General features: G+C 45.7%; 7 protein-coding genes across 7 annotated transcripts; 3 read left to right on the top strand and 4 right to left on the bottom strand.

Moving 5' to 3' along the window:
- Positions 1–90: 90 nt before the first annotated feature.
- optD (uncharacterized protein) lies at positions 91–2,516 on the bottom strand (the record flags this gene model as incomplete). The annotated part of the gene is made up of 3 exons (XM_040796202.1): positions 91–386; positions 448–2,298; positions 2,354–2,516. 3 exons carry the CDS (start codon positions 2,514–2,516, stop codon positions 91–93), a joined length of 2,310 nt encoding a protein of 769 aa, XP_040650740.1.
- A 2,295-nt stretch (positions 2,517–4,811) lies between these two features.
- PGRI_084870 (uncharacterized protein) lies at positions 4,812–6,241 on the bottom strand (the record flags this gene model as incomplete). Its single annotated transcript, XM_040796201.1, has 3 exons — positions 4,812–5,337; positions 5,392–5,681; positions 5,756–6,241. 3 exons carry the CDS (start codon positions 6,239–6,241, stop codon positions 4,812–4,814), a joined length of 1,302 nt encoding a protein of 433 aa, XP_040650739.1.
- A 758-nt stretch (positions 6,242–6,999) lies between these two features.
- PGRI_084860 (alpha/beta hydrolase family protein) lies at positions 7,000–8,124 on the top strand (the record flags this gene model as incomplete). Its single annotated transcript, XM_040796200.1, has 1 exon — positions 7,000–8,124. One exon carries the CDS (start codon positions 7,000–7,002, stop codon positions 8,122–8,124), a length of 1,125 nt encoding a protein of 374 aa, XP_040650738.1.
- A 485-nt stretch (positions 8,125–8,609) lies between these two features.
- On the bottom strand, positions 8,610–10,273 carry PGRI_084850 (FAD-dependent oxidoreductase; the record flags this gene model as incomplete). Its single annotated transcript, XM_040796199.1, has 4 exons — positions 8,610–9,104; positions 9,170–9,549; positions 9,615–9,826; positions 9,978–10,273. 4 exons carry the CDS (start codon positions 10,271–10,273, stop codon positions 8,610–8,612), a joined length of 1,383 nt encoding a protein of 460 aa, XP_040650737.1.
- A 3,645-nt stretch (positions 10,274–13,918) lies between these two features.
- Positions 13,919–15,430, top strand: PGRI_084840 (uncharacterized protein; the record flags this gene model as incomplete). Its single annotated transcript, XM_040796198.1, has 8 exons — positions 13,919–14,035; positions 14,108–14,173; positions 14,242–14,346; positions 14,398–14,488; positions 14,564–14,660; positions 14,720–14,910; positions 14,970–15,047; positions 15,117–15,430. 8 exons carry the CDS (start codon positions 13,919–13,921, stop codon positions 15,428–15,430), a joined length of 1,059 nt encoding a protein of 352 aa, XP_040650736.1.
- Positions 15,431–17,489: 2,059 nt separating this feature from the next.
- Positions 17,490–20,505, top strand: PGRI_084830 (glycoside hydrolase family 95 protein; the record flags this gene model as incomplete). Its single annotated transcript, XM_040796197.1, has 11 exons — positions 17,490–17,607; positions 17,679–17,761; positions 17,822–17,910; positions 17,980–18,129; positions 18,197–18,790; positions 18,986–19,150; positions 19,201–19,253; positions 19,323–19,501; positions 19,562–19,730; positions 19,803–20,034; positions 20,121–20,505. 11 exons carry the CDS (start codon positions 17,490–17,492, stop codon positions 20,503–20,505), a joined length of 2,217 nt encoding a protein of 738 aa, XP_040650735.1.
- Positions 20,506–21,359: 854 nt separating this feature from the next.
- Positions 21,360–22,591, bottom strand: PGRI_084820 (uncharacterized protein; the record flags this gene model as incomplete). The annotated part of the gene is made up of 2 exons (XM_040796196.1): positions 21,360–22,475; positions 22,532–22,591. The coding sequence occupies 2 exons, from the start codon at positions 22,589–22,591 to the stop codon at positions 21,360–21,362; spliced, it is 1,176 nt and encodes a 391-aa protein (XP_040650734.1).
- Between the last annotated feature and the right edge of the window lie 4,944 nt (positions 22,592–27,535).

The following is a 27,535-nucleotide window of genomic DNA, read 5'->3' as shown; positions in this document are numbered from 1 at the left end:
GTGGGGGAAGACTATGTGACATGAAACGGTTCGAAAGTTGTTTGGATTCCACGCAGATTCTTTAACATCCACGGCTTGCCATCACCAGCCTCAACTCCACGTTCCATTAGCAGGTCCGAAATACCCAGCAGCAGGCATCGACTTGTACGGCACACCCTGAGCATCGGCAGTATTCAAATACACGTTATTTCCCCACCAGTCAGGGAAGGTGGCACCAGGGTATGAGATGCAAAAGAAAATAACAATGCCACTAAGGGCAAGACCCGTATCAAGTGCAGCCGCCAAGATATAATTGTATTTGGTCCACCAAGCAAAGAACCGACGTTTAATGAAGTGATTGAACGCAAAGTTGACCAGCGCCCAGCTGGAATAGTTGATTCCAGTGGCTAAAAGACCTCTGGTTAGCTATCAAAAAAAGGGAGGGCACTAGTGAGTTATAGGACATACCAGGTGGGACATTGTAGGTTCCAACAAATATGAGTGGCCAGTTGACGTACTTCCAAAACTGGCGTCTAGTATAGCGATAGAGTAGGAAGGTCACAAGTGGAGCTATAGCACCGATCCAGAAGAAATGCAGCAGAGGGGAATAGATCTTGCCTACGGAGTAGAGTCGACGAGGCCCAACAAGACCCCAAATAACAGACGAAGAATAGACAGTCCGGCCATTTGGACATGAAAACCCATCGGCCTGGTCAGACTCGCAAATTCCCGAGATATTACCAAGCATCCAGAGTGTGACACCCGCCTGAGTAAGTGCGCCTAGGATAGTGGCAACGAACTGCGCGACGAAGCAGGTGCGTGGTGGCACTTTCAGATAGTGAGCCAATTTCATATCCATAGCAAAGTAAACTCCCTGCCCGACGACATCTGTGGAAATGATCTTGAAAATCATATTCGCGAGTGGCTTTCCTTCAAACATATATCCACCAATGAACTCAGCCAGAACATTCAGCTGATTTGCATCCACGTTCGTAATGCCCTGTACGATACCGCAGGGAACCATGTATACAGCTGGGATGATCAAGGCTAGAAAGACCCCATAAACTGGCAATTTAGTCTCATAGACTTCGACTAGCGCAATAGCCATTGCCATGATAACCACGATAATGCTAGCGTACCAGTACCAGGGCGTCCGGCGGTATGAGGCACGGATGAGCCGAGCGTGAATATCGAGTTTATTGCGGCCCTTGAGGGCATCCCATAAGTCGCGACTGTGCCAAATGGCGATATGCGAGAGTACTGAGGTTATGGCAGCAAATGAAAGACCGTACACGAAGGCGAAGGTGGCGCTCAGATATGGAGGCGAGTAGTTTCGGTAAGCTGTCGTATCTAGAGAATTATCGATAGAAATGACTCGAGTCGTATTGTAGATGGCGCCCGTATTATCATAAACATCAGCTGTCATGAGTGGGAGATAAGCAGTGAACCAGGTATTGGTGTAGTAGAGGGCGGGTGTGACAATCCAGTAGAAGAATGCGAAGCCGGCGAAGACATTCAACGCAGCCCATGATGGCGATAAGAGTGGGTTGGTGTTGTAGGCGATCTGGCTCCAGTCGAAGGTGATTGGACTCAGACCGAGACCTGTTTGCATGCCGAAGAGATGGTTGACGATTACGTTCTTTGGTGCGATCCAGCAGACCCAAGTAAAATAGGATAGGGCTGTGAATATAAGACCAGGGAAGAAGTACCAAAGGAAGGCACCAGTCATCACGTACATGAAGAATCGGAGACGGGTTATGCGCCATCCGTCCGCGATGGTGTTCGCTCTCGAATGCAATGTTTCTAGCATGGCGCAGTTGGATAATACACCCGGCCAGAGGATGCGAGCCGGCTCAACGAGCCATGGAACTGCGAGACCTGCGACTCCAAAGCCAAGAAGTTGTGCAACGAGAACGATGAGAACGTAGAAGCCGGGTTTAAGATTGAAATCATAGAAGCTTTTGCTAGCAGCCTGGATAATGTTCGTCGCGTCCGCTGAAGCATATCCAAAAGACACATTGCTCATAATAACAATGAGAGCATGCTCTTTGATATTGAATGACCTGTCCGGGTTGATAACAAATGTGCCCAAAGGCCCAAGCCGGATGGATGCGAGAGGGAGGATCTTCGCCAGAAACACACCGATCGGATAGGCCAGTAGCTCTGCTACTAAGGCCACAATATGAACCGATGGATAGCGCAGCGAAAAGAACTGATTGATACCGGATCCGAGCATAGTGAAAACAATTCCTAGGAGCCACATCCGTACCGTGTTGACCGGCATACTGGGGTCATCCGTCTCGGGTACGACAGCCCTAACTGCCGTAAATGTTAGTCTGTAAACAAATGTACCAACAGAAAGCTAGGCACACACCTTCGGGAAATGGAGAACGGTGCGATTCATAGCTGAACTCTTCATTTGTATTCTCGTCGTCTTTCGCGAGCTTGATTTGGTCCAAGCGGCCTTCGGCTACCTCTTCATCCACTCCGACGAGCGTTGGTTTCATAGTATCGGTACCTGATTCTTTCGAAGACATGGTGTAAATAAATCTTTGGGCAGCCTCACTCAGCGCATTGCTTCCTAGAGGGAGAGAAAAATAAAGTGGTTAGCCACGCAAGAGATATCCTTTTTTTCATAGCGGATTTAATTGGCTATAGCCGGTACGGATATAGTCCGACGCGGAAGGGAAACAGAGATAAGACATTCGGACAGTTGTATTTTCAGTGGAGAAAGTGGGTTTAGTTGACCTTAGCTTAAGATAGTGGACTGGCCCCCAGTTTATGTCCAGATAGGTCTACCCACTCTTGATTCGGGAAGAAGAATGGGCTATAAGTCATTGCTTGTCATTGCTTATCATTGCTTGTCAAAAGGTATACAGATGTGCCAAGAACAACATTTCTCCGATTTAGTTGGATTTTTGAATCTCATTATCCTATGAAAGCCACAAGTATCTAGCTTAGCCTGGTCTGCTTCCGACCTCCTTACAAGTTGCGGGCGAAAAAATGATAAGGCTTAGGTCGCCCCAGTAGAATCCTCGATCTTTCCATCTGTTTGACGCACAGACTGTATCATTAGGTGATTCAAGCGATAAAGTCACCCCATCACTATGTATAGATAAGAAGTGTTTCAAAGCGATCGGCCACACGTAATGATATACCACCACGGCCGGGCCGCGCTCCCTAAACGGTCTTCGTACCGGAAAATTCTCTCCTCAATTCTAGACCTCGCTATAGGTCGGGTTCGTGTCCAACTTCAAAACCTATAGCCCTGGAGTCCGAGCATTGTACTCGAAGATGCATAGTCTTGGGGGGGGGGGGTTCATCGAATCGCGCCTTTTCATGGGAGAAATGAAGAAAGAATCACAAACAACTTGAAGCATCTGCTAGGCCCGATTAGTCAGAAGTCTGCTCTCTCCTGGACTCCCCCACCGCTCTCCAATACAATCTGTCTACCGCCCAAGTCTCTTCTCGCTTCACATCAGCTCAAGTCTAATATCATCAGACATGCTCATGGAATACGTGGACAACAGTCCCTGCCCGAGCAATATCTCTCATAATTCATACGAAGCGGAAAAGCTGGCAGGGCCCTGTCTGAGCAACATCGCTTATAATCCGAAAGAAGCGGACCGGCCGTCAGCTGTTCCGGTCCTTTCTTATCTCATCGAAGGACTACCATCCAATTGCAAACTTCATGGGTCTTTGTCGAGAAATATACATCACTATTTTTTCATGTCTCAGGCAACGGATTAGACCAGCGGTCATTTGAATATGCTTCGCTTTTCAAGATGTATCAGTCGTCGACCCTATATCTATGAGGATCCCAGCGACTAGCATTATAATGCTCGATTCACCAGGACTACACATCAACAACAACGAATATAATCAATCCACACTCCTTGGTCTGCCATAAAAGCACTCAGTCAAGGATGGTTAAGCTATCAAGCGAGCAAGCCGGCACGGTACCATTCGTCTCAGCATTCGGCTGCGAGAAAAAAAAGGGCCCGCGAGGAGTGGTACAGCGACTTTGTAAAACGTGCTCAAACCCAGTATGATCTGTTAGGTCATATCGTTGGATGGCTATGAACCTTATCCAAAAGCATTACGACTCAGTGCCTACGATTGGAAGACAATGATCCTTGGATGACTGCAGACAAGAAGGCAAAATGGGAACGTCTGAAATCGCCAGGTCCTCTGTCTATATTTGACATACCCTGGGCTAATAATTCCGAAGACGGATTTTGGAAGGTGAAAAGTTTGTGATGAAAGTATGGCAATATTTGTATACTTGATCGGCATTTCAAAAGTCCTACCAGAGAGTCTTATTGATTCAAGTAAGTCTCTTATCCTCAATATTGCTCCAGCGGCTTAGGTTTTCACCTCTATTTTCACCCTGTCTACGGAGTATGGTGCCCTCACCCTTCTCGGGCCTCTCAACATCCACTCATCTCTTGCGTGCTATGATTCTCTCCCACACAAAAACTGATACATACGACCATAGGGTGTGGAAAACAGGGCTTCCCGTCCGCTCAGCCGTACTTAAGCCACACGCCGGTGAGTTAGTAGTTGGGTGGGTGACCACCAGCGAATCCTCACTGTTGTATGTTTTTGTTTTTCTTTTCATTTTTTTACCTACAAACCACCCGGGAGTGTGGGCGGTTGTGGATGGGAAGTGCGGAGACCATGCAGGGTGACAGTTCATCCAGGGGGGTAGGTACGGCAAGGCCAACTCATGTCTTGTAATTTTTTGTCTTCTTACAAAGTATGTCCATTGATATCCAGAAGAACTTCATAGATCAGACTGCTCGTGTGGTATCGAATTCAGGCGAATTATTTCATGCGGGAAGATGCTTTCTCTCTTCCCGATTTCTCTCGCCCCACCGTTCCAGCAAACCACCCCGTATCTTATTTGCGACCACGAATCCATTCCTGGCGACCAGATCGAGCAGATTCAAGATTTCGGATTGTTGGTCAACTTTCCGGGCTCGAGCTCCTGCAACGGTGACTGGGAAAAACAACATCACTCCCGGAATCTTGGAGTGGTGCAACACCTCGCCTGAGAGATACAGGATCGAACTCAGGTGTTCGGAAATTTCAGCTAGGGATAACACCGGGGCTGGGATATCGTTCCAGTAAGGGAAATAGTCATAGTTGCCGGAGAGAAATATTAGTAGAGCGTGGTAATATAGCAATGCTAAGTTTGAATATTCGCTAGGACCATCTTGGGCCATCTGCAGCAACGTCTTTGTGTGCCAGTTATAGATGGTTTCTTGGATATTGAGTCCTTCAATTCCAATCAGAGCAACTGACGGGTCCTTGAATCGTTCTTCTTCGGAAATATTATCAATTATAGTACCGGCTCTGTTGTCGGTTGTTAAAATAGAACAAGTCGCTCATTTGTCACTGTTGACTTACTGTAGGCTGAAGGCCGATGCCTGGATCATTAGTGTTATAATTTCCTCCAGTGGCTCCCACCGAGCGGCGGTGCTGGACAGAGTTTTTTGGAGTTGAAGCCAGGATTCCTGAGAAAGAATTGTTTCTTCGCCAAATAGTAATGCTCGGCTAGCTTCGAGGATACGAAACAGGTCGTAGAATATCCTTCGAGGCGATGACATGCAATGGCTTGGTCCTGCAAGTTGGAGCATTCTTGATGTTCCATAGAGCATGTGCTTTACCCAGCCTTCACCTGAATCATCTGAGAGCAACTATATGTATTCATGTCAGTCAAAACCGAATTTTATGCATGCGACAGAGCATATCCTTTCGATTTAAAGCATACCTCGAACAACCCCAGAAAGAATGTGGCCCAGAGAACGTCCTCTCTTTGCATCACATTATCATTTTCGACACACGACCGCAAAATACCAATTGATTTATGGTAAGAGGTCATGGCATCCACAAAGGGGGGTTTCTCTCCCTGTAATGCTCGTCCACCTGTCTGTCGGTTCGCATTCAAAGCACCAACCGCAATCACTGCATGATACAAAAGTGGGGAAGTTGAAATTAGGGGAAGCAGGTCCGGAAGTATTGATGAGAAGCCCGTCGTGAACATGTTCTGCTGAATAAAAGAGACAAAATAATCAAGAAGGCGGGTACCGTTATCCTTCCCGATAAGATTGAGTGGGTGATTCCCGGGGCTGTGGTTATTTTTGACTGTAATTCTCTTTTGAGCAGAGATTCGGTGGGCGCCACCAGAATCGCCTTGCTGGGTTTGGTTGACGAACACAGTCATACCATGTCCCGATTGCTGCTGGGCAACGCACATCACGTTTTGTCGAATGCAACGAGTGCATGGGAACCCCCCTTCACACTAGTAACAATTAGCTGCATTAATCTCATAAATTGGAGTTTCACATCCCAGACCTTCGTGCGCCGTTTCGCGCAGCTAAGGCAGCGCGTCATCCGCCTCCGCTTGTCCAATGGGCCGACGATTCTCCCCTGCAAAGATGCTGATGTGGACATGGTCTTGAAAATTCCTCTAACAAACAAATAAAGTGTGCTTCTCCCCGATGCCCACTAAGATGAAAATGGACATATTCAAGCGAGACCTTGTCCGCCGGCAGGCTGCTGATGGCGCTAGCCCAATTTGGAAGCAATGTCGTGATGCCGATCGCGCTAACCCAATCTAGAAGTAATATCGCGAGACAAGGATTGATATTACTTGAACATTACTTGATTCCAGGGTTGCTGCCTTATGGCCGCTGCCCCGGAAATGGACATATTCGAGCGATAACTAATCTAACAGCAGGCTGTGAAGATGGCGCTAATCCCAATTAGAATGCTATATCGCGATGCATGGATCCATACTTCAACAATTCTGGATAGTTCTTGGCGACCGACTGAATCTGATCAAACGCTCTATCACTTCCATTTTGGGAGCATAGGCAGAGAGGAATCCATATTTGTGAGTTGCTACTGATGTATAAAGACCAGGGCAGTCCTCCCTCCATTGTGGTTGGAACCCCATCATCTACTTCAACAATATTTCGAGGACTTCATTCTTACCTCTTCTAGTGATTGAAGATGCTTCAAATCTTTCGCCTGCTGCCAATTTTGGCCCTTTCTGTCTCTGCAGTGGTAATCCCCAACCCACCCGGACAACACGATGTGTTTTACCACACGGCAAAAATGGTCGACAAGACCAGGGCCGATCCCTTTGACCCCAAGCACGGCCCGCGTGCAGTGATGACTTCGATATTTGCCCCGACCGACTGCAAAGTCGACCTGAAGAAGAAACACTACCTTCCCCCCGCAACAGCCGAATACTACTCCGAACTATACGGCGCACTAGGACTTCCCAACGGCTCGATCCAATCCATCTCGTTCCAGGCGTGCCCAGAGCCACCAAGAGGCCATTTCCTGCATTTCCCGGTGGTGATATTCTCGCCTGCTCTCGGCACGACACGTCTTTTCTACAATGCCATTGCGCAGGCTGTGGCCAGCGCCGGGTACATCGTGGTCTCTCTTGACCATCCCTATGACACCGAGTTCTTGGAGTTCCCCGACGGAAGCATTGTGACTGCTGCAAATATCAGTGACGCGCAAGTTCCACTGGATGTCGAAACCAGAGCTCAGGATGTGAGGTTCGTGCTGGATCAACTGAGCACAAAGGCCGGCGTGTCAGCTCTACTCCCTGGAACAGGTGCTGCGGGTTTGAGAACTCGGCGCGTTGCAATGTACGGTCACTCTGTCGGGGGTGCCGCCGCTGCCGCAGCCATGCAATTAGACCGTCGCATTGTTGCAGGTGCGAACCTGGATGGGTCAATGTTTGGACCTGTGGTTCAAAATGGGCTTCAGGGTCCATTCCTTCTGTTCGGTCATGAGAACAAGACCCAGGCGACTGACCCAACGTGGGCAGAGTTTTGGCCAAATCTGCGCGGGTGGAAATTGGAGTTGGAAGTCGCCAAAATTCAACACTACGCTTTCTCGGACTTGCCGTACCTCATGAAACTCCTTGGTTTGCCTGTTGACAAGGTGCCCGCCATTCAGAAGATGGTCGGGGCTTTGGATGGAGCTAGGGGATTCGAAATTGTTCACCGCACCGTGGCTGCATTTTTGGGTTTCGGACTTGGTCAGACATCGCAGTGTCCGCTTCACGAGACTATCTCAGAGTATCCGGAGGTATCTGTCTTTGCGCGTGGTGAATGAGACAACATTTCTATAAACTAGTTGGATATGTGACAGTCTTACATATATTTGTCCGAATATGCTAATTGATGGAAGAGGGGGAGGAGATTGGGAGATTAGGGAGACCTGGTCGATGCAGAAGTCAAATTGCTATTACAAATTCTCTTGGAATAACAACCTTGTATAATTCTTTTTGAAGTTCTTGGTATTGTTCATTGTCATAAAGGAAGGCATAAATATTCATGAATACATACAAGACCAGATCAATGCTGATGAAGCTAAACGCTGAAACCGAGAGAGATATCCGAACACAACAACCATCTAACAAAAAGACTATAGCCTCCAAATTCAAGTTAAGGCTGGCGGTCGTGAGAGACTGAAAGGTGCTCCAAATGAATAGGGCAGCGTAGACAGAGGTAACAAATGGCCCGCATGATGCTACCGCCGGCGCTGGAACGTCTCAATTGCAAGACACCAATCATGCCCACAGCCAAACACTGTTTCCACTATCTCATAAAGGCGGAGAATGAGAATGTGGGAAGCAAAGCATACTGTGTATTCACATGCCACAAAATAGCAGCAGTGCCGCCCATGCCCATGAATGTGATCATCTTCGGGGAAATGCCACCGCTAGGCTGCTTAGCAGGTTTTGACAAACCTGTGTCACCCGCAGGTGGTGGAAGATAATTCAAACAAGGGCCGCCTCTCGAGAAACTGGCATACAGCTTGGCCTTGAGTCTGTCGCTAACCCAGGGCACAACATGACGGGCTGCAAATTTGAGGACCCAGCTGTCTTGGGCTTCGTAGCGGGTGATCTGACCGGAAAGATCGACGACCGTTTCTGCTCGTGGCTTTTGACCAGTAATATACTGATTAAAAACCTCCGTCAACTGCTCAAGAGAGGGCATAGGGTTCTCTTTTAATAATGGCACGAGACCGTTGGTCAAACGAGCGATACCTTCATAGGCAAGGTTGCCACCTAACCCAGGGTTGATTGTAGCCTGTCGAGATTAAGAAGGTTAGTCAAATCGTCTGGTGTGCTTCTTGTTCAGCAGGAGATTCGAACCTTGTGAACTGAATCGCCCATTAAAACTACCCGGTTATGACTCCACTGTTTGGCAATACCTTCTTCCAATGGTACCATTGTGCCTTTGACACGAGCATCCCAGAGATCTTTCACGGTATACCCAGGGCCTACTAGAGAGCTTCCATATTTTTGGATAGTATTCTCTGCGTCCTCATCGGTGAATCGTGGGCAGTTAGGAGTTCTCGTTAATTTAGGAGCTTTGACAAAAAGAAACCAAAACACAAGGCCGGGTACACCAGCAGCTGCTACTGCTGAGTAGTCATGGTAGTAAACGTTATGGACCATTGCATCAGGTAAAAACTGATTCTTGGGATCGTTCCGAGAAACACCAAAGATGCAGTTGTACTCGCTTGTGAATGCTGTAGTCCGGATAATGTCAGTTACATGGGCTTTGAAAGGAGCAAAGCAGAAGGACCGGACGAACACTCGTTAATTGCTTTGGCAAGAGGCTGATCAGTCAGGCTGATTTTGTCTGCCATCAGCTTCCTCACTTTGCTGTGGATTCCGTCCGCTCCGATAAGGATATGCCCATGGTACTGCTTGCCATCTTCGGTGGTGACAGTAATACCCTGTGCGGTTTCTTCATATCCAACGACGGCTGTTCGAGTATGCAGCTTCGATTTATCTCTCACATGACTGTGTAGGACTTCTAAAGCTTTACATCGCTCTAAGAAGATAATGGGACGTTGAAGTCTACACAAGCTCCCAAAACTATGATTAGCACATCTCTTTCATCGTTCACTTGTATTACCCAATGGTGATACATAGTAATTATACGTAGACCTACATTTCATTGATGTGGCTGAGGACTTGCGACTCCTCAAAGCAATGGCCGTTTCCGTCATAATGGTTTCGATTCATGAGAGGTACAACCTGTTTCTCGATATCTTTCCATACTCCCAGCTGCTCTAGGATCCTTATGGTGTGTGGATGGATTCCGATAGAGGCTCCTAGCTGTGTTGCAAAGTCTCCCTTTTCGAACAGCTCATAATCGATTCCGGCGCGCTCAAGAGCTAGGGCTAGGCCAAGACCCACAAGACTTCCCCCAGCTATGAGGACCTTGAACTGATTGGTTGACGACATGGATGGAACGAGTCAGAGTTGATGAACCTGAAACTTCCAGGATTGTTTCTCCACGAGATTTAGTAAATAAACCCCCTTTATGTTTCGCATTCCAGAGGGCTCCGGGGGGGCCGTTGAACAAAAGCGGGGAAGAGAAGGCAATCGACGGAAGTGGACCCCTCGTCCTGTGGACGCGCCAATGGTGAGATTCTGCATACTTTTCTCCGAGTTGAAGATAGAACATGAAATGAACTTCATTTAGATATGCATATACTTATTTTTTGCCTCGAAAGTGAATAGATTCAGAATAATGAAATGTTGTATATATGTACATTTAGGTATGTTTTGTATGGGCGTGCTATACAAAAGATACCACAATTCTGTCCCGTGTTTAGGGTGGAAATTTCTGTATTGTGAACAGACCCCATCCTGATAACGCGAGGGGGCTAAGAAACTTAGAAGCTTGCACATGCACATGGTCCTCAAGCAGATCCCGTTCCAACGGGAATTCACTAATCACTTTAATTAAGAGTTACCATCTTCTTATTATATCGTGGTTCTAGGTATGTTTACTCCATCTGGTGAGCTTTGTGAAGAGTCGATGTGGCCTGAATCTGATGAGGTGGCCTGAATCTGACATGCACCAGCTGCAATCACTCGCGTATTATGCACACATCCTGTAATCTGTATGTAAGCCCCACCATTAAAGCGGCCCCTTACATTTGACTGAAAAACGGGCGTGATCGTTCGATCGTGGGGATTCTATCGATATAAAGTCTCAATCCTTATGGAAGTCCTATCTCCACGGAGTTATTTATTTAGGGGAGAGAAATCATCTACGAAGATTAGGAGCAAATACGCATATGTCATGTGACATATAGTGGTCTTAGTTTTTTTGTATGAAGATGCTAATATTAGGCATTTGTTGTGCCTATCCCAATTTTATTATCATTTTTCCAAAAATTTACTAGGGTGAGATGGGAGATGGGTATTACTAATTCTGGTTAACAGTAATAAGACCCGCCTCCGTACAATCATAGTTATAGGAAAGAAGTATGTTATATTTGCGGATCCGTAACACAAAATATATATCGACATACATACATACATGTACGCACAACCCATGTAGTTCGATTAAGAGATCATAATATTATCTCACACTGGAGGGTTGCAAAAGTTTAACGAAGAAATCCTATTTGGTCTTTTCATTCCTCTTTTTCAAAGAAACATTGTTGACTAATGTTGTTTGAGGGCTGGTTTACTGAGACAGCAATGACAGTATAGATAAGAATACATGAAAAGGTCTCACGCACCAAATCCTTAAGATATGCTCGACTAAGATACTATTTCTCAGTACGATGCAATAGGCTGCAAGTAACTTTAGTGATATTCTATGGTAGAAAGAGCGGACAAGAGAAGAAAGGTTACTACTCTACAAACAAGCAGGAAGCCAGCTAAATAGCTAGACAAGGCCAGATAACGTGGGCACCAAGCATGTGATAACTACTGCAACGTTTTATATTAAGCATACGAACTATAGTATACCTGGGGGAATAGATATTCCCAATTGACCCGTAGAGGAAGAATTTGAAATTTGTTTAAGTTAGATTCTGAATTATTAGCTTTGACCCGATTGATTTCACACTGGCTAGGATTAATATGGAACGTAATGCTCAAATGGAATCTAACTAAACTGTACGATTGGGATAGGTGAATGGCTCGTCGGGTATAACAGTGGGTTTAGATGCCAATACGAATCCAGAATCAACCAAGAAGGCTTGCAGGGGAAAATGGTCGATATTGAAAAATGGACCTGCTGAAGTTCAATTTAATGGAACAAAGGTACGGCATTTCTAATAGTGTCCTATGTTGATCTATATCATATCTACTTAAATTCGATAGTTGCTTTACATCGCAGATGATCCGGATGGGACTGACATCATCGCATTGGATGATAAATATCTCATACTGGCCCTGCTAGCTAATGCAATCGTCGAGAATTTATTTGTGTCCAGCATCTATTTCACTAAGCGTGATGTCGATCCCCTCAGCACTATCACTTTTCATTAGGAGATAGTCGCTTCCATTCAGCTTGACCTTTTGTCTTACCGGCATCAAGCAGGTTAAAATAGAAAAATTACTTATAAATCCTGCCATCAATATTTCCTGGTTAAACCTCGTTTCAGCACGGTCTTTAGAACACCACACCTTGTCGCGACAAATAGCAATCGTCCAATGTCGCATTCGTACCATGTCTTGAATTTTAGGTGTTATTTGTCGAATAACATGGTTAAACTGCAAGGAAGTTAAGGTATCTCGTGCGAGAAGAAAGCACTATGCTTGCTACTGGGAGGAGATGATGGCTTGAGAAAAGTTGACTCACTGAGATATTGAGATAGAGTTATGCATATAAAACTTCTTGACAAACCCAAAGCACGTCAGATGTAAAAAAGGATTGACATTTTCTCGTAGCTTAATGAAGGGTAGGCCTGATGGTGCGCTGGTTTGAAATTTCCGATTGATGTGCATTGAGTTTTAGGGTCCCAAGATGACACATTAAATAAAGAATGTTTCGCGCAAACATGATCTGAAGGTAAAATGTACAAAGTACGGAGTAGTAATTTTGTGGTTGTGACTCGTTGAACATGGAAGATGATGGAGTAGCTATGGACTTTGTGGAGAAAGGAGAAAGCTTCCCTTAAATAACTATAGGCAGACTGAGAATGTAAAGTTCGGGGTAACACAACAAGTCTAAGTCGGCGCCAAGCTACCTAAGCACAGTTCAGGAGGAGGTACGGTGTACTGGTTCTGGAAAGCCGACAGCTCCTCTACCGGCATCACGACTTCCTGCTTTCTCATCTGTCAGCCAATCCTTTTTTTTCAAATACTTGCAGAAAAGAAGACGTGCGCAACGCCACATCGAATGTGGCGCTATGAAGTGATATAATTTCTAGAGCCGTTGCATCAGAAACAGTCAGCTCAATGTATGGAGCAGCATGTTGTTCTCCGTATACCTCGTGTGCTCGGTTGAATATACTCCATACCTCTCGTGTTAGTTGTTACGGAGTAGACACCTCAAAAGTTACTCCACTAATTTGTCACTCGTGGCGTCTTGGCACTGTCATCGGACTTGTCATTCCATAGCTCATATCCGGAAAAGAATAATATGCAGCCCCTGAGACAGTTTACTCAGACTTTTCGGACCCATCAAGTGGACACGACACGGTTTTGGTGGATTCCTATTTGTGGGTTTGCACGGGTCACCCCCCACATCCCTACCCGCCCGCCTAACGGCTTTACTCCGTAACTCATTTTAGTGTGTGTGACTCGCTTCCAAGGTTCAATCATCGGAGATTTTACAAGGTGGAAAAGACAAGGATTAGGGCCGGTCGACTGTCTAGAATGAGTGACAATAGAACGAGTCGACAATGTAATTCATTGATCTGCATGTGCGGTCTGAGAGGTAATACCCAAAAGTACCTAAAATTTGCAGGATAGTACCAGTCACAATACGGGGGTTACCTTTTTTCCAGGTCATAAAGTCATAAAGCACACCTCTCCCAGTTCCTGGCTCTACGACAACATACTCGCATCATCTTACTCTTGACTTGGAATGTTCGTTGCTGCCACTAGGTAAAGAGGCCTCCGACTTTTCCAAAATCAACCATGTCTACCACAATGGCCGAGCCACACCTATCAGATGATGAGCGATATCAGCAATCGCTCATCTATGGTTTGATTATCAGCACGGGCATCCTGTCCATGATTGTCTGCAGTTTAAGAGTAAGACCCACCGGCGGACTTTTCCGATATGAGGTGCAGTAGAGTACCGCAGATGACTTATTCTACCAACAGCTTTACACAAGAGCATTCGTCATCAACGTGTTTGGTATGGACGATATCGCAGTCTGCGTCGCATTGGTAAGTTCCAGTCCCACCTTCTATCGCATCCGTAGCTCAGGCATGAAGATTGACGAGGCGATTAATAGGTTTTTACGCAAACTTTCAATGGGCTAGGAATTGCAATTGTGTATTACGGAGAAGGGGTGCATTTTTCCAATGTGTCTCCTGAATATCGAGCAATGTGGCTCAAGGTATGATTCAAACCAATCTCTTGCCGAACATTTTACTCACATCAGTCATAGCTCTATTACGTCGCAATGTGTCTATACCTCTACACTTCATTGGCAGTCAAGATTAGCCTGCTGGTATTCCTACGACGGATTTTCGTCAAACGTAAGTTTTTCGCTAACTTCAAGAGTCCCTCATGACCTAGTATGATCCAGCGCTGACTTCAAATCCCACAATTAGCCTGGATGAATCTGCTCACTATGGGTTTGATTGTCTTCCAAGTCCTCTTCTCGGTCTCAGGCTCTTTTGTTCTAGCCTTCCAATGTGACCCTCCAAGGTACAATGAATCCCTGATCCCCGCAGTATTTACCAACATGCTTACCAGCAGCATCACAGGGCTGCCTTTGACATGACCGTCAAGAACCCGACCTGCTACTCGCAATACAAACTATTCCAGATCACACTATACCAAGCAGTAATCATCTTCGTGTGCGATATCATCATCCTGATCGCCCCAATGGTTATTCTATGCAGACTTCAAATGCCTACAAGGAAGATCGTTGCTTTGATTGCAATCTTTGGATCAGGTATGTGCACCCCATCACCGTTTTATATCCCAGTTTCGAAATACTCATTTCGACAACAGGTATAATCGCTTGCATTTCGCCCGTTGTCCGCTTCAGCACATTGGATTATCTACGCAACGGAACGACAGATCTCACCTGTAAGTACACACTACTTCAAATTCCTACCCTTGATTCAGCGCCTGTCTTATACTGACTATCAACCACAGACGACTCAGCATCTTCCCTGTACTGGATGGCCATTGAATTCAATTTGGGCCTTGTCGCAGGCTCCCTTTCTTCTCTACGACCACTACCTCTCTTCCGCCGATTCGGGTCGATGACACTCTCCCGACACAAGGCATCCACCAGCGATGAATCGCACGAGCTTGGCAACGTGAACGCGAGCCATCCCAGAAGCCCTTGGAAAAATAGAATGACTATTGGAGTGGAGACGTCGATACTTCAGGATAGTGTCAACGATAGCCAAGAGCGCATTATCCATGCAAAGGCAGAGTATGTGAAGCCAGAGGAGAGAGTTTGATTGTTGTTCTATAATTCGACCAAAAGTAATTCGATCAAAAATATATAGTAATTCAATGCATTATTCTTGCGGCCACGAGTCTCACGGTTTACCTAGACCTGCCTGAAGCCTGTGATGTCACACCACGGTGGTCGAGCCGTAACGGTAAACATCTCCGGCTCGACGTGGATCCCTTTTCCAGTTCTTGGCGGTCGAGATATGGGGCGTCTCGTGAGACATTTGTTTCGGGTCCCGATAGGATAATCATGGATTGGCCCACCTAGTTAGAGACATTAATTTGAGACATAAGATTCTTATAAGAGAATGGAGAATGGACTATTGTAATCAGACTGTAGAATTACAAATTGGATGATACCTGGCTGCCAGAAGTACATAAACTTTCCTTGCAATCTTAGAATACAAGTAGGTTCGGTCCGAGGGGGAACCATGGAACACGGCACGGGACAAACCTAACCTTAATTAGGAAGCTTCCTTGTCAAGCCCTATTCCAACCTTGAGAACATAATTATACAACATAGGCATTTGGGGGGCAACCGAAGGAGGCGCGACCGTAAATTTGTGTATTCCAGCCCTCTTTTCTCGTGATGAGAAGCGGCCTCAGTACCGTTGGTAAAGTCATCAGCCCATGTCACGTCGGATTGGTTACCTATTTGCAGCCATACAACATGAAATTTCTAGCATTGAGTGCAATAGAGTTCTTCACCAATATGCCCCAAGTGAATGCGACTTCGTTGACAAAAGTCGTCATCGCGGAGGCAGTTAGTTGATCAGCGCACCAATCAGCGAACAGATGGGAGATACTGTTTTATCGGTGATGAATAGACTGAATTATGCGCTTTGGATGCCACATCTTTCTTCATAAATCGGTTTGGCGCTTAATATGGCAGTGGGTGAGAGATCTGTCGTGTCACCGATGCGTACTAAATTCTGAATTGTGGGATAGAGGCACAAAAGTTTCATTCGGGAAGCTGGTGTGGATGCTGCAATATAAATCTAGATTAGCACGGGCTTCCATGGAGAAGGATAGGCGACGAAGTGGACCAACAACAATCAATCTGAACCTGGACAAAGAGCTGCACAGGTGTAGAGAATCAAATGGCCTGACCTCGGAAGGCCACCGAACGAGATTTTATGTTTGCATGGAGGATAGATCACAAATGCTCTGTTTGACCCGTGGGCGCACCTTCTCAACAACACACAAACGCTTCCATTGGGTTAATTCACCATCCTGCGAATTCGCCTTTCAGATTTCCTAAGCGCTACCTGTTTCCAGGATTCCAATATTCTGATTGATTTCCGGCCACCACCACCATTTTGCCATTAAATGGGAGCGCTTTTTGAACTGTTTGCCGGCGAATTTGACACCAAAACATACCTCAAGCCTTTTATTCGCCGATTAAGGAGACGAGGAGGATTTTAGCCCCGATCGGCACGCAAACTGTCCCGCACCTCAGGGAACCCAAAATACGAAAACCCCCAGTCACAGCTTTGGCCAAACAAATTTATGTATCACCAGCCGGCCAACGTGTTTGTGTCACATCCTGCATCTGTCGATATTACGCTCTTCCATCCTCATTTAGTTCGTATCGACTAGCGAGATGGGTTAATGGGCGGGATACACCGCAATGGAGATACCTAAAGAGGCACGTTATTAACATTCCGAGCTGCGGGGAACGTGGGTTCTCCAGGAACGATCTGCCAATTTTGAAATCGATGAACAGTAGAAACCCAGCCACAGAGTGAACATTACTCATGTAACCTTCTCCGCCATGAGGTTAATTGGGTGTTACATTATCGATATTGCGATCGGCTATTCCGATGGCAACCCAACAGCACCAACACAGCTATCGTCTGGGATTCATGACGTTATCTGCGAGCATCGTTAATTAACTAACAACTACCGCCGCAATGAAACGAAAGTTATAAATGAGTTCATGAACGCCGAATTAAAGCCAGGTTTATCCTGTTGACCAAATCGGTGCTACTCCCTCACTACGCCGCTTTAACTGCTCAATATTAGAACATCACGAGCGACCGCGCTCTAGATTATCATTGAATCATGTTAATCCATACCATCGCGGTCCTCTGCACCAGTGCAGTTGGCACTGTGGCAAAGCAGCTATGGTCAACCGAGCCTGCTGATGTGTCGCACGTGGAGATGACAGCATATCCCTTGGGTAATGGGAAACAGGGAGGTGGGGTTCCATCCTTATCCTTTTTCTCGGCCATCTTATACTGATTCCTGTAGCCATGCCGTTGGGCGTCGCAGGAGAGGATGTCGTGTTCCTCAATCATGACAGTCTATGGTCAGGCGGCCCATTTGCAAACAAGGTGAGTATCTCATGTATCATTATTGCGGCGAAGCGTGGCAACTGATTCTCAAACTGGTAGGATTACGTCGGTGGAAACCCCGAATCTTCACTTGCGAAACATCTCCCGGGGATTCGAGATGCTATATTCAAGGATGGGACTGGAGGCAAGTAAACTAAATCTCAATACAAGTGGTCATTTGCTTACTCCGATATAGATGAATCTCCCTTATATGGTAGTACTGCTAATTACGGATCATATGAGATGTTGGGCAACCTCACTGTCAGTATTGCCGGCACTGGGAAGATCACGTCCTATAGGCGCACCCTGGATCTTGATACCGCTATTCACGAGGTTAAGTACAAATTGAACGGAGTGGACTTCACAACGTAATAATCCCTTATCACGCTTGCTTGCAGGCCTTGTTCAATTGCTCATCTCTGACGAGTGTGGCAGGATCCAATTCTGCTCATACCCAGCAAAGGTCTGCGTCTACTATATCGAATCTTCCAAGGCATTGCCGGATGTGACGGTCGGGCTTCAAGATCATGCTCGAACAACACCGAGCTCCAAGGCTTCCTGCTCCTCGGACGGTGTTCGTCTCCATGGCCAGACAACGGCTGATTCTGGTCAGGGGGACATTGGTATGCTATTTGATGCGCATGTTAAAGCTGTTACGTCCTCGTCGATTTCCTGTGACCCGTCAAACGAGATTGTGGTCCACGGAAAAACTGAGAAATCGCTCCTGCTTCTTCTCAGCACAGGTACCAACTATGACGCGACAAAGGGCAACAGCGCCAACAAATACTCTTTCAAGGGATCGGATCAGTACCCCAGCATCCTGTCAACTGTCCAGGCAGCGTCCAAAAAGTCCTATGAGACTCTCCGCAATGATCACATAACCGACCACCAGTCATCCATGCATAAGTTCACGTTGAACCTTCCAGACCCGAAGAATTCTGCCGAGGTTGAGACAACTAAATTGATAAACGATTATTCTACCTCGGAAGGAGATCCATTCGTCGAATCTTTGATAATAGACTATGCAAAGTATCTATTTATCGCGTCTTCTAGACCAGGGTCTCTTCCTCCTAATTTGCAAGGAAATTGGGCACCCACCATGACTCCTCCATGGAGTGCGGATTACCACGCCAACATCAATCTTCAAATGTATAGGACCAACCCAATTCCAGACGTTTCTTTTTAGTGGAATGTTGAAGTGCGATTTATCTGACATTTATTCAGGAACCATTGGCACACCGAAATGATGGGCTTAGGGGACCTACTGAGCCCCCTGTGGGATCACATGAAGAACACTTGGGTACCACGAGGCACCGAGAGCGCGAAGCTCTTTTACGGGACCGATGGCTGGGTGTCGCACACCAACATAAATATATTTGGGCATACAGCGTGAGTTGAGACATTGGATCTCCCCTGTTCTTCTTCTGACACACACTTAGGCAAGAGAACGATGCTTCTTGGTCGAACTACCCAGTATCCAATGCCTGGATGAGTAAGAAATGCCCCTGGACATTACCCACCAGCATCCCTATTCCTATACTAATCAAATGGTTCGACATAGTGAAGCACGTGTGGGACCGGTATGACTATTCCCGAGACCTTGAGTGGTACCGGTCTTCGGGATATCCGATGATCAAGGGAGTGGCCCAATACTGGCTCTCAATGCTAGTACCAGATGAACATTTCAAAGATGGATCTTTGGTTGCTGTTCCTTGCAACTCACCAGAGCATGGTCCCACCGTAAGACAACTCCCAGGGTCACCTAAATCAGCTAACTCTTTGCTAATTTCCCCGTTCCAGACATTTGCCTGTGCGCATTGGCAGCAACTTATTTGGGAACTTTTCGATCACATCATTCGGGATTGGGAGGCTTCTGGAGATAAAGACGAGTCTTTCCTCCAGAGCGTGAAGAAGGCATATCACAGTATGGACAACGGGGTTCACGTGGGCTTAAGGGGTCAGATTAAAGGTATACAAATATTTTGCAACACTAGAAATGTGGTTTATATCCGCTTAGGACATGTATTAATATTTAATACAGAATGGAAGCTCGAAGCGGACCAAAAGAACGATAATCACCGTCATCTATCGGAGCTTTACGGGTGGTACCCGGGATACGCTATTTCCGGCGTGCACGGCAATAACAAAACAATCACAGATGCCGTCATTGTGTCGCTCAAGTCCCGCGGTGACGGAAAAGCAGATGCCAACACCGGATGGGGGAAAGTATGGCGTTCTGCCTGTTGGGCAGCGCTAAACAATACAGATCAGGCGTTAGTCCCCACTGCTCACCTTCTAAGCCCGCGGGTTTTTACATATCTAAGAACCTATCTGACTGACCTTCGTTTTGGGAGAACAGTTACAAACAGCTTAAGTTCAGCATTGACCTGAACTTTGCGCCGAATGGATTGTGCGGTACCCCGTCAGGCGCATCGGACTACAACGACCTCTCGACACCTTTCCAGATCGATGCTAACTTTGGCATTGCTGGGGCTGCACTCGCAATGCTAGTGACAGATCTACCACAGGCATTTGGTGATACCAGTACCCACAAAGTTATTTTGGGTCCTGCCATCCCAAGTGCGTGGGGAGGAGGTTCGGTTAAGGGGCTGAAGCTTCGTGGGGGTGGAAGTGTGGCTTTCAAATGGGATGGCAAAGGTAAAGTTACTGAAGCGACCCTAGACGGACGCTCGCTACCTTTGGTGGTTTACGATCGGGATGGCCATGTCTTGACAAGGCATTAGACATCGGCGGGTTGCGATGGATGTGGCTGTAATGCTCCTGGTGCTATATCTGCGGGCAGGATAATATGTCGCTTGTCCTTCGGCTTATATGTGGTTTGATGTATCTCGATATATGGAGCTAGGACATCTGGCAACTGCCGTCTTAACGCAACTTGATGAAGTTAGTTTATTGCCATCTGCTTCATCTTTCCACGGCTCATAAGGAGATATTTCGATGATATAGTTGAAACATTTCTATACCAGATCCACGTATTATAGATTAAGATGGCGTCATATAATGTTAGCTTTTACGAACTCGGAGTCCTATAACGCCCTCTCAACACCCATGAGAATGTACCCAGGATAGTAAACAACAAAGTAGAAGTGAACACAATGAAGAAAAGCAACGTCATCCAATATCCAACCCCGACTAGTCTGTTCCAGCCCTCATCGTCATAGTAATCGGTCTGAAAGATGATGCTGGAAAAAACAAGAGCCGCAAATAGAACTAAAACTGAGTAGATGACTATCATTGACCAACTCATTGCAATCGTCTTCAATCTGTTCTTCTTGAGGCAAACTCGGTATAAGTTTATGCGGCCTCCAATATTCTCACGCTATTCAGGCCATGGAAAGTATCATTAGTAATCGACGGTAGCTAAGTGATGATGACCATTCTCTGCTAAGCTAGTGCTTGGGGGCGAGTGTGTCTTGACTTACCTTTACTACAAGGTTATTTGGCTCGCTCCTTGATCCAGGTTTCGGTAATTGGAGGCCAGGCGATGAGTTCGTCGCCCTTTCAACGCAAGACGGTAGGCCGCTATGCAAATTATTGAGGTGTGCAGGCCCAGTATCTGACGTGCTCTTGTGCAATGTTAATCCTGCACTCGAAATGCGTAAGTAACAACGGTTGATGTAGATAGGATGTACATATTCTTACGCGTATAAAGCTCCAAGGCCGAGAGCAGCGGAAGGAATAGCATACCCAGAGGAAGAATCTGCCCAAATTGTGGTGTAAAGCTAATGGGAGATTGCTTTGCCCTAGAATCCGACCCCCAGACAATAAAAAAGCAAATCTGACATATCGCAAAGGTACAGTAAAATAAGAGCCAAACAATCTCCGCAAAGAATGAGCCTCTCAGCTCACCGAGAATTATACCAGCGAAAGCGAAATGGTCATATAATCGCCCTTTCGGTCCAACTGAGAGCCATATCGCTTTAACCAACTGGCCATCAGAGGCAGCAGCATTGAACTTATCAAGGCCTTCTTTGCTCGGCCATGAGAACAAGGCCGCACAACTTTCCGCCGCCCAAGCCTCGGGTGACTCCCTGACCCTTGGGATGTATAGCTCTAGTATCCTGCGCAGATACCCACAGACGAGCATACCAACAATAGCCAAGGTCGCAAAGAAGATAGTCTGATCATACTTGTCGGTGCCGGGCCAATACAGTGTAGTATCACCTCCAAACTCATTCAGAGCACATCGCAATGTTTGAGATGAATCCAGAAGCTGACTAGCCACAAGTTGTGGAAGAAGGAAACCAAGAGCCACAAGCATCACAATCGTTCTTGCATCTCTAAGACGTGGACTTTTGTCGTGGTAGCTGCGCAGGATTGTGATGGACGAAAGGTGGGTGACGCATGATAACAGAGCTAAGTTCACAGCCATACAGTACGAGTAGGCTGATATCGTGTTGTCCAGACCTGCGACGCCGGAGCGAATCATATATGAGGCGAGTATAAGTGAGTATCCCGTCACTAATTGCTGGTCGCTCATTGTCACGACAAATTTCTCGAAATCCTCAATGCGGTTCTCTTCGTATCCCTTGCAGGAATCTCTTTTTCCTGTAGCACGGAAGATCCTGTAGACGGTGTCGAGAATTAAGTTATCGAGCGCATTATACCTTTCTTCGCGCAAGAGGCGGTTGAAATAGCCCGTGATGACGGTGCCAAGCATCATCAAGATGAAGACTCCAGATGAAATAAGGACCTTTCGTATAAGTCAGTAACAAATGCCAGAGCTATCTATTGCAACGGAGAAGTTACACCAAACCCGGTCACATCGGGATCACCAAAGTCCCTAGGCTCACATTGGTGGGTACTCATCGGACCGATGCAGGGATGAACTGGGTGTATTAATTAGATATTAGCATATATGGGGGTTTTTATAAAAAATTAATACCAGAAGAGGGGGAAATGGGCCCAATCCAATATAAGACTAATCATTCAGTATGTAGGTAGTTAGAGCGTAAGCGCGTAATTTATGACAAGTCACCCTTGCTGGGGCGATACGAACCAGACGTCTATTGGACAGGAACTGCATGGAAGTAAATAAATATAGCCTTGTATCTTGGCTCAGATGCTGTTTGCCAAGAATATTCGAAGATGAGCGCCATCATCCAGTACACTATGATTATATGGACTGAGAACGTTTTAGGATGGTTTTGCTAAATTTTGAGTCATTTCACATCAACTGCCCGGGTGGTCTAGTGGTATGATTCGCGCTTAGTATGTCTCTCTTGTGGATCAAATTTCCAATCTTACAATTTACTAACAAACTCTTCAGGGGTTCACCCAAAGCAATATTGCGCGAGGTCCCCGGTTCAATCCCGGGCTCGGGCCCATTCTTTTTTTTCATTATCTTTTTTTTTGCTCTCAGTGTATCAAACTAGCGTAATTGGTATCACAAGGATAATCGGCCGTATAAGCGGCCTTGCGGTGTCTTCTCAGCTTTATAATTAGTTCGACGGAAAGGGCAGCAAAAGACATAATTTGGACAATGGATTTTTCCATGTAGTATATAACCTTAGGTAATATTACTACATACCTTTTAGTTATGCCCTCACGCTTACCTAGCCAAGTAATTAATGATCAATTTATTGTTTATTTATTGATGGATTTTGTACGGATGTATTTTCCTCATATACGCTTATTCCGAGACTCGATACATCAACGCCCGGGTGGTCTAGTGGTATGATTCGCGCTTAGTAAGCAACCCTTTCGGTTCAAATCATCACCTTACAATTTACTAACAACATCTTCAGGGGTTCACCCAAAGCATTATTGCGCGAGGTCCCCGGTTCAATCCCGGGCTCGGGCCCATTCTTTTTTTTTCCCTCGATTCTTGGTAGCATTTGGTGCCTATCTTTCTTTTAATCTATTTTTTTCGAGGTAAAAATGTGTGTGCATTTGTGTAGTACTTCGTATATTGTTGAAAATCCCAGTTAATTCGCAGTACTAATTAACGTGCCCCTAGGATAAACTTCACGCTAATTTGATCGGCATTATTGCATGCTTATTATCTTGGGGTCCTACAGAATCGAGATTAGCGCCATTCCTATAGTTAGACGGCATCGCCACTATTCCCTGTACATAACGTGTGTAAAGGTATCGGAAAATGGAATTACAATTTAGACTACGTTCAGCTGCTTTAACGGATAGAATCCGAGAATGTGGTGATCTCTCTAGTTCTTCCCGACTCCATTGAGGGATTTAAGTATCTACAGGGATGGAAGAAACCCATGAATATAAGTATCTTTTCAGGTATAAAACGTTCACTGTCGGCTAATTGTTGGAATATTTGAATTCCTATAGTATCGATTTGCAAGAAAGATATCCTTATCCCAATAGATGCTGTATAGTCCTCATTGCACCATTTAACATATATACTTGGTTAGTAGTAATAGCTATAATGAGTTCGGGTAGTAAGCACCATGTTATCCCCGTTTGTCTGTCGGCTGCCCTGGGTGCATAGTATGTACATTAAGTGTGGGATGTTAACAGTCGTCAGATCATAGTGGTGTCATTTATTAGAGAAATATGACTCAGAACGGAGAACCCTAATTATCGAATTCCCCTTCGACTGGATGAAGCACACTGCAGCCTCCGCCAATATCTCCTACGTGGGGTTCGTACCCTGTTCAGCACATATGGGCATCTCGGTATCGGGTGTGACTAACACGCTTTATCCAAGACTATTTCTTCCACCAAGCATGCCATCTTGTTCTTCATTGCTTGACTTTGGCGGGGAAAGGCTGAAAATTGTGCATTTTTTAAGCAAGTAATAAACGCTTTTACAACGGGCTCTTTGCTACATACCGCATGTCGATATAGAACACAATAGTAATTTGAAAGACTCGTTTTCAGCATTGTCATTGGCTCGGCTGTTTACGTACATAGCTCGTTTATACACATGCATAGAGAGGTATACAAGCTGTAATATTAGAGAGAAAAAAAAGTAAAGTAAAAAAAGGAATGGGCCCGAGCCCGGGATTGAACCGGGGACCTCGCGCAATATTGCTTTGGGTGAACCCCTGGAGTTGTTGTTAGTAAATTGAAGAGTTGACGATGTGATTCATTAGGGCTGCTTACTAAGCGCGAATCATACCACTAGACCACCCGGGCAGTTGATGTAAAATCCTTCAGGATATGCCTATACGGGGGTAGGGCAAAGGTACAGTGGCGTTTCATGAGTGTATTTGAACCTCAATACTTCTACAACATATTGTTGACCAGCCTGGTTACCGCCTTTCGCTTACTATCCCACCCGCTTAGCAGGATTAGATGTGAGTGGATGTAAAATTCTTCCTGCGGAAAATAGAGTACCCGGGTGCAAATACTCATGAAATATAACTATACTACTACTTAGAAAAGTCTGTTTAATAAATTAAGCTTTTCTCGCCTCTTTTTATTATTTACACCCCAAAGCTTCCATTGTTGACCGCCCTTGGTATACCGCCTTTCGATTACTACTGAGATAGACCCCACTCGCACAGCAGGATTAGATGTGAGTGGATGCAAAATTCTTCCGGCAGAAAATAGAAGTACCTTCGTGCAAATCCTTATATTTAGTAAAGTTGCTACCACAATGAATATAGATAGTTATGTATTACCCAATAATAGGGAAATATCCTTTTCACAAATGACACATACTGAATGCAATTTGTTAAAAAATAACTACAAACAAGTACCAAAATCAGAGGCCGTATTATATAAGCGGTTGACCAAAGGTTCCAAGGTTCTTGTTAGTAAGAAAGCAAAAATGAAAGCGGAAGAAAAAAAAAAGAATGGGCCCGAGCCCGGGATTGAACCGGGGACCTCGCGCAATAATGCTTTGGGTGAACCCCTGGAGAGTTTGTTAGTAAATTGTATGATTTGAAAATTGATCCACAAGAGAGACATACTAAGCGCGAATCATACCACTAGACCACCCGGGCGTTGATGTATTAGTTTGTAATATTAGCATATAAGTACCAGAAGAGACGCATACATGAACTATTAATAACTAAATCAGCAGTGGATTTATAGTTACATATTCGCTTGTTTAAGTAAAAGCTAAGTCAGGTAGTTATAAACGGTATAAATATAGGATTGGTACAGGGACACCCCCTGCCTACCTTTTCAGGTAAACATTCCTAATTCACCTGGAATTTGTATGTAAGCCACTGAATTAAGTCACCTTTGTTACATTGCTCTGTATAAATTAGATCAGATAAGGTCATGTTTTTTTTTTATCGACTTTATTAATTTATCCTCAACTCTATCAATGTCAGCTTCAGTCTAGCCTCGCTAGGCCTTGACTACCTACTTTCTGGCTCGGATTCCGGACCAGGGATCGTCCGAGTCTCTACCTACCAGTGTACTACCTGCCGGGACGGAGCCAGGGTTGATGACCCCCGCCGGAGCGCAGGTGTGGAGAAATCGTACGCGGGAGGTACCTAAGAGGTACGATAGTCATGTTATTCAATTTGTAGAATATGAAGGTAACAATCAGGCAGAATCTTTTGGGTATCTCACCCTCTAGTTAGGCTGGGTTTTTAACCGACTTGTCGTGGCTTCCAGAGTCCGGTAGTCTCGCAACGAGGTGGCCTCGTCCAGCAGACTGTCGTTGCTTACATATTCGTCGAGCAGAGAGGTATTCGTCAGGAGTAGAGTCCGTTTGACCCCTATCCATAATTCAACAGGCTGAGGGTCAGCTCTGAGGCCATTCCTGAAGTAGACTGATGGGTACTTTGGGTAGACAAAGGTGGCTGGGGTGAGGCTGAGATTGGAGGTCAAGTGAGAGAATGTAGGTCTTAAGGGAACAATAAAGTGAGAGGTTGATTGGGGTGAAGGAGATGATGAGATATAGGGAAAGGGCTCTGAATGGAGACTACTAGTGCCTAGTCCTTCCTGGTCTATCGGGATCCCTGACAATGCCTGACTTATGCCAACCTGTCCGGTATCATGGGGTTTGCTTGGCATCAGGGTGGGATGGTCGGGGTTGCGGGTCACATCAGGAATTTGCGATGTTTTGTGACCAAAATACAGGGATTTTTACTACAACATATATAAACCAGAATTATTATAGTGGTGGCAAAATACATGGCAGTATAAATGTGGGGCAGCAGACATAATGGCAGCAATCCTAGTCGCCGGGCGCATTTAAACATGAAGGCGGTACGAACGAATCAGGCAGGGTATCCCATTACAGGGAGGGGGTCCATGTATAACCGCTTATAAATATAACATCAAATCAACATTGAATTATACTGGTTTGATCCAAAAAAGAAGAGGATAAAAAAAAAGAATGGGCCCGAGCCCGGGATTGAACCGGGGACCTCGCGCAATATTGCTTTGGGTGAACCCCTGGAGAGTTTGTTAGTAAATTGTATGATTGGAAATTTGATCCACAAGGGAGACATACTAAGCGCGAATCATACCACTAGACCACCCGGGCGTTGATGTATTAAGTTTCAGAATTGACATATATAAGGAAAGCCAACACGCACACAAAATCGTTCACATAAATTACGCCTTTTCCGCCTTTCTTTACCGCCAACCTATCTAAAACAGGATGATACCTAAGAAGACTACTAAATAATACCACTGAAAATACTACTGAAAAGTAAGCTATAAAGGGTGTAAATATTCAAGTTAACATTAATCAATCATATTCAATGCTAGTTTGACATGAATGAAGTAAAAAATAAATGGAAGAAAAAAAAAAGAATGGGCCCGAGCCCGGGATTGAACCGGGGACCTCGCGCAATATTGCTTTGGGTGAACCCC

This window comes from Penicillium griseofulvum (assembly GCF_001561935.1).
Source record: "Penicillium griseofulvum strain PG3 chromosome Unknown contig_10, whole genome shotgun sequence".
In the NCBI taxonomy this organism is placed as follows: Eukaryota; Fungi; Ascomycota; class Eurotiomycetes; order Eurotiales; family Aspergillaceae; genus Penicillium; species Penicillium griseofulvum.
Note: the sequence above shows the minus strand (reverse complement) of the source record. Positions and strands in the feature narration are given on the sequence as shown.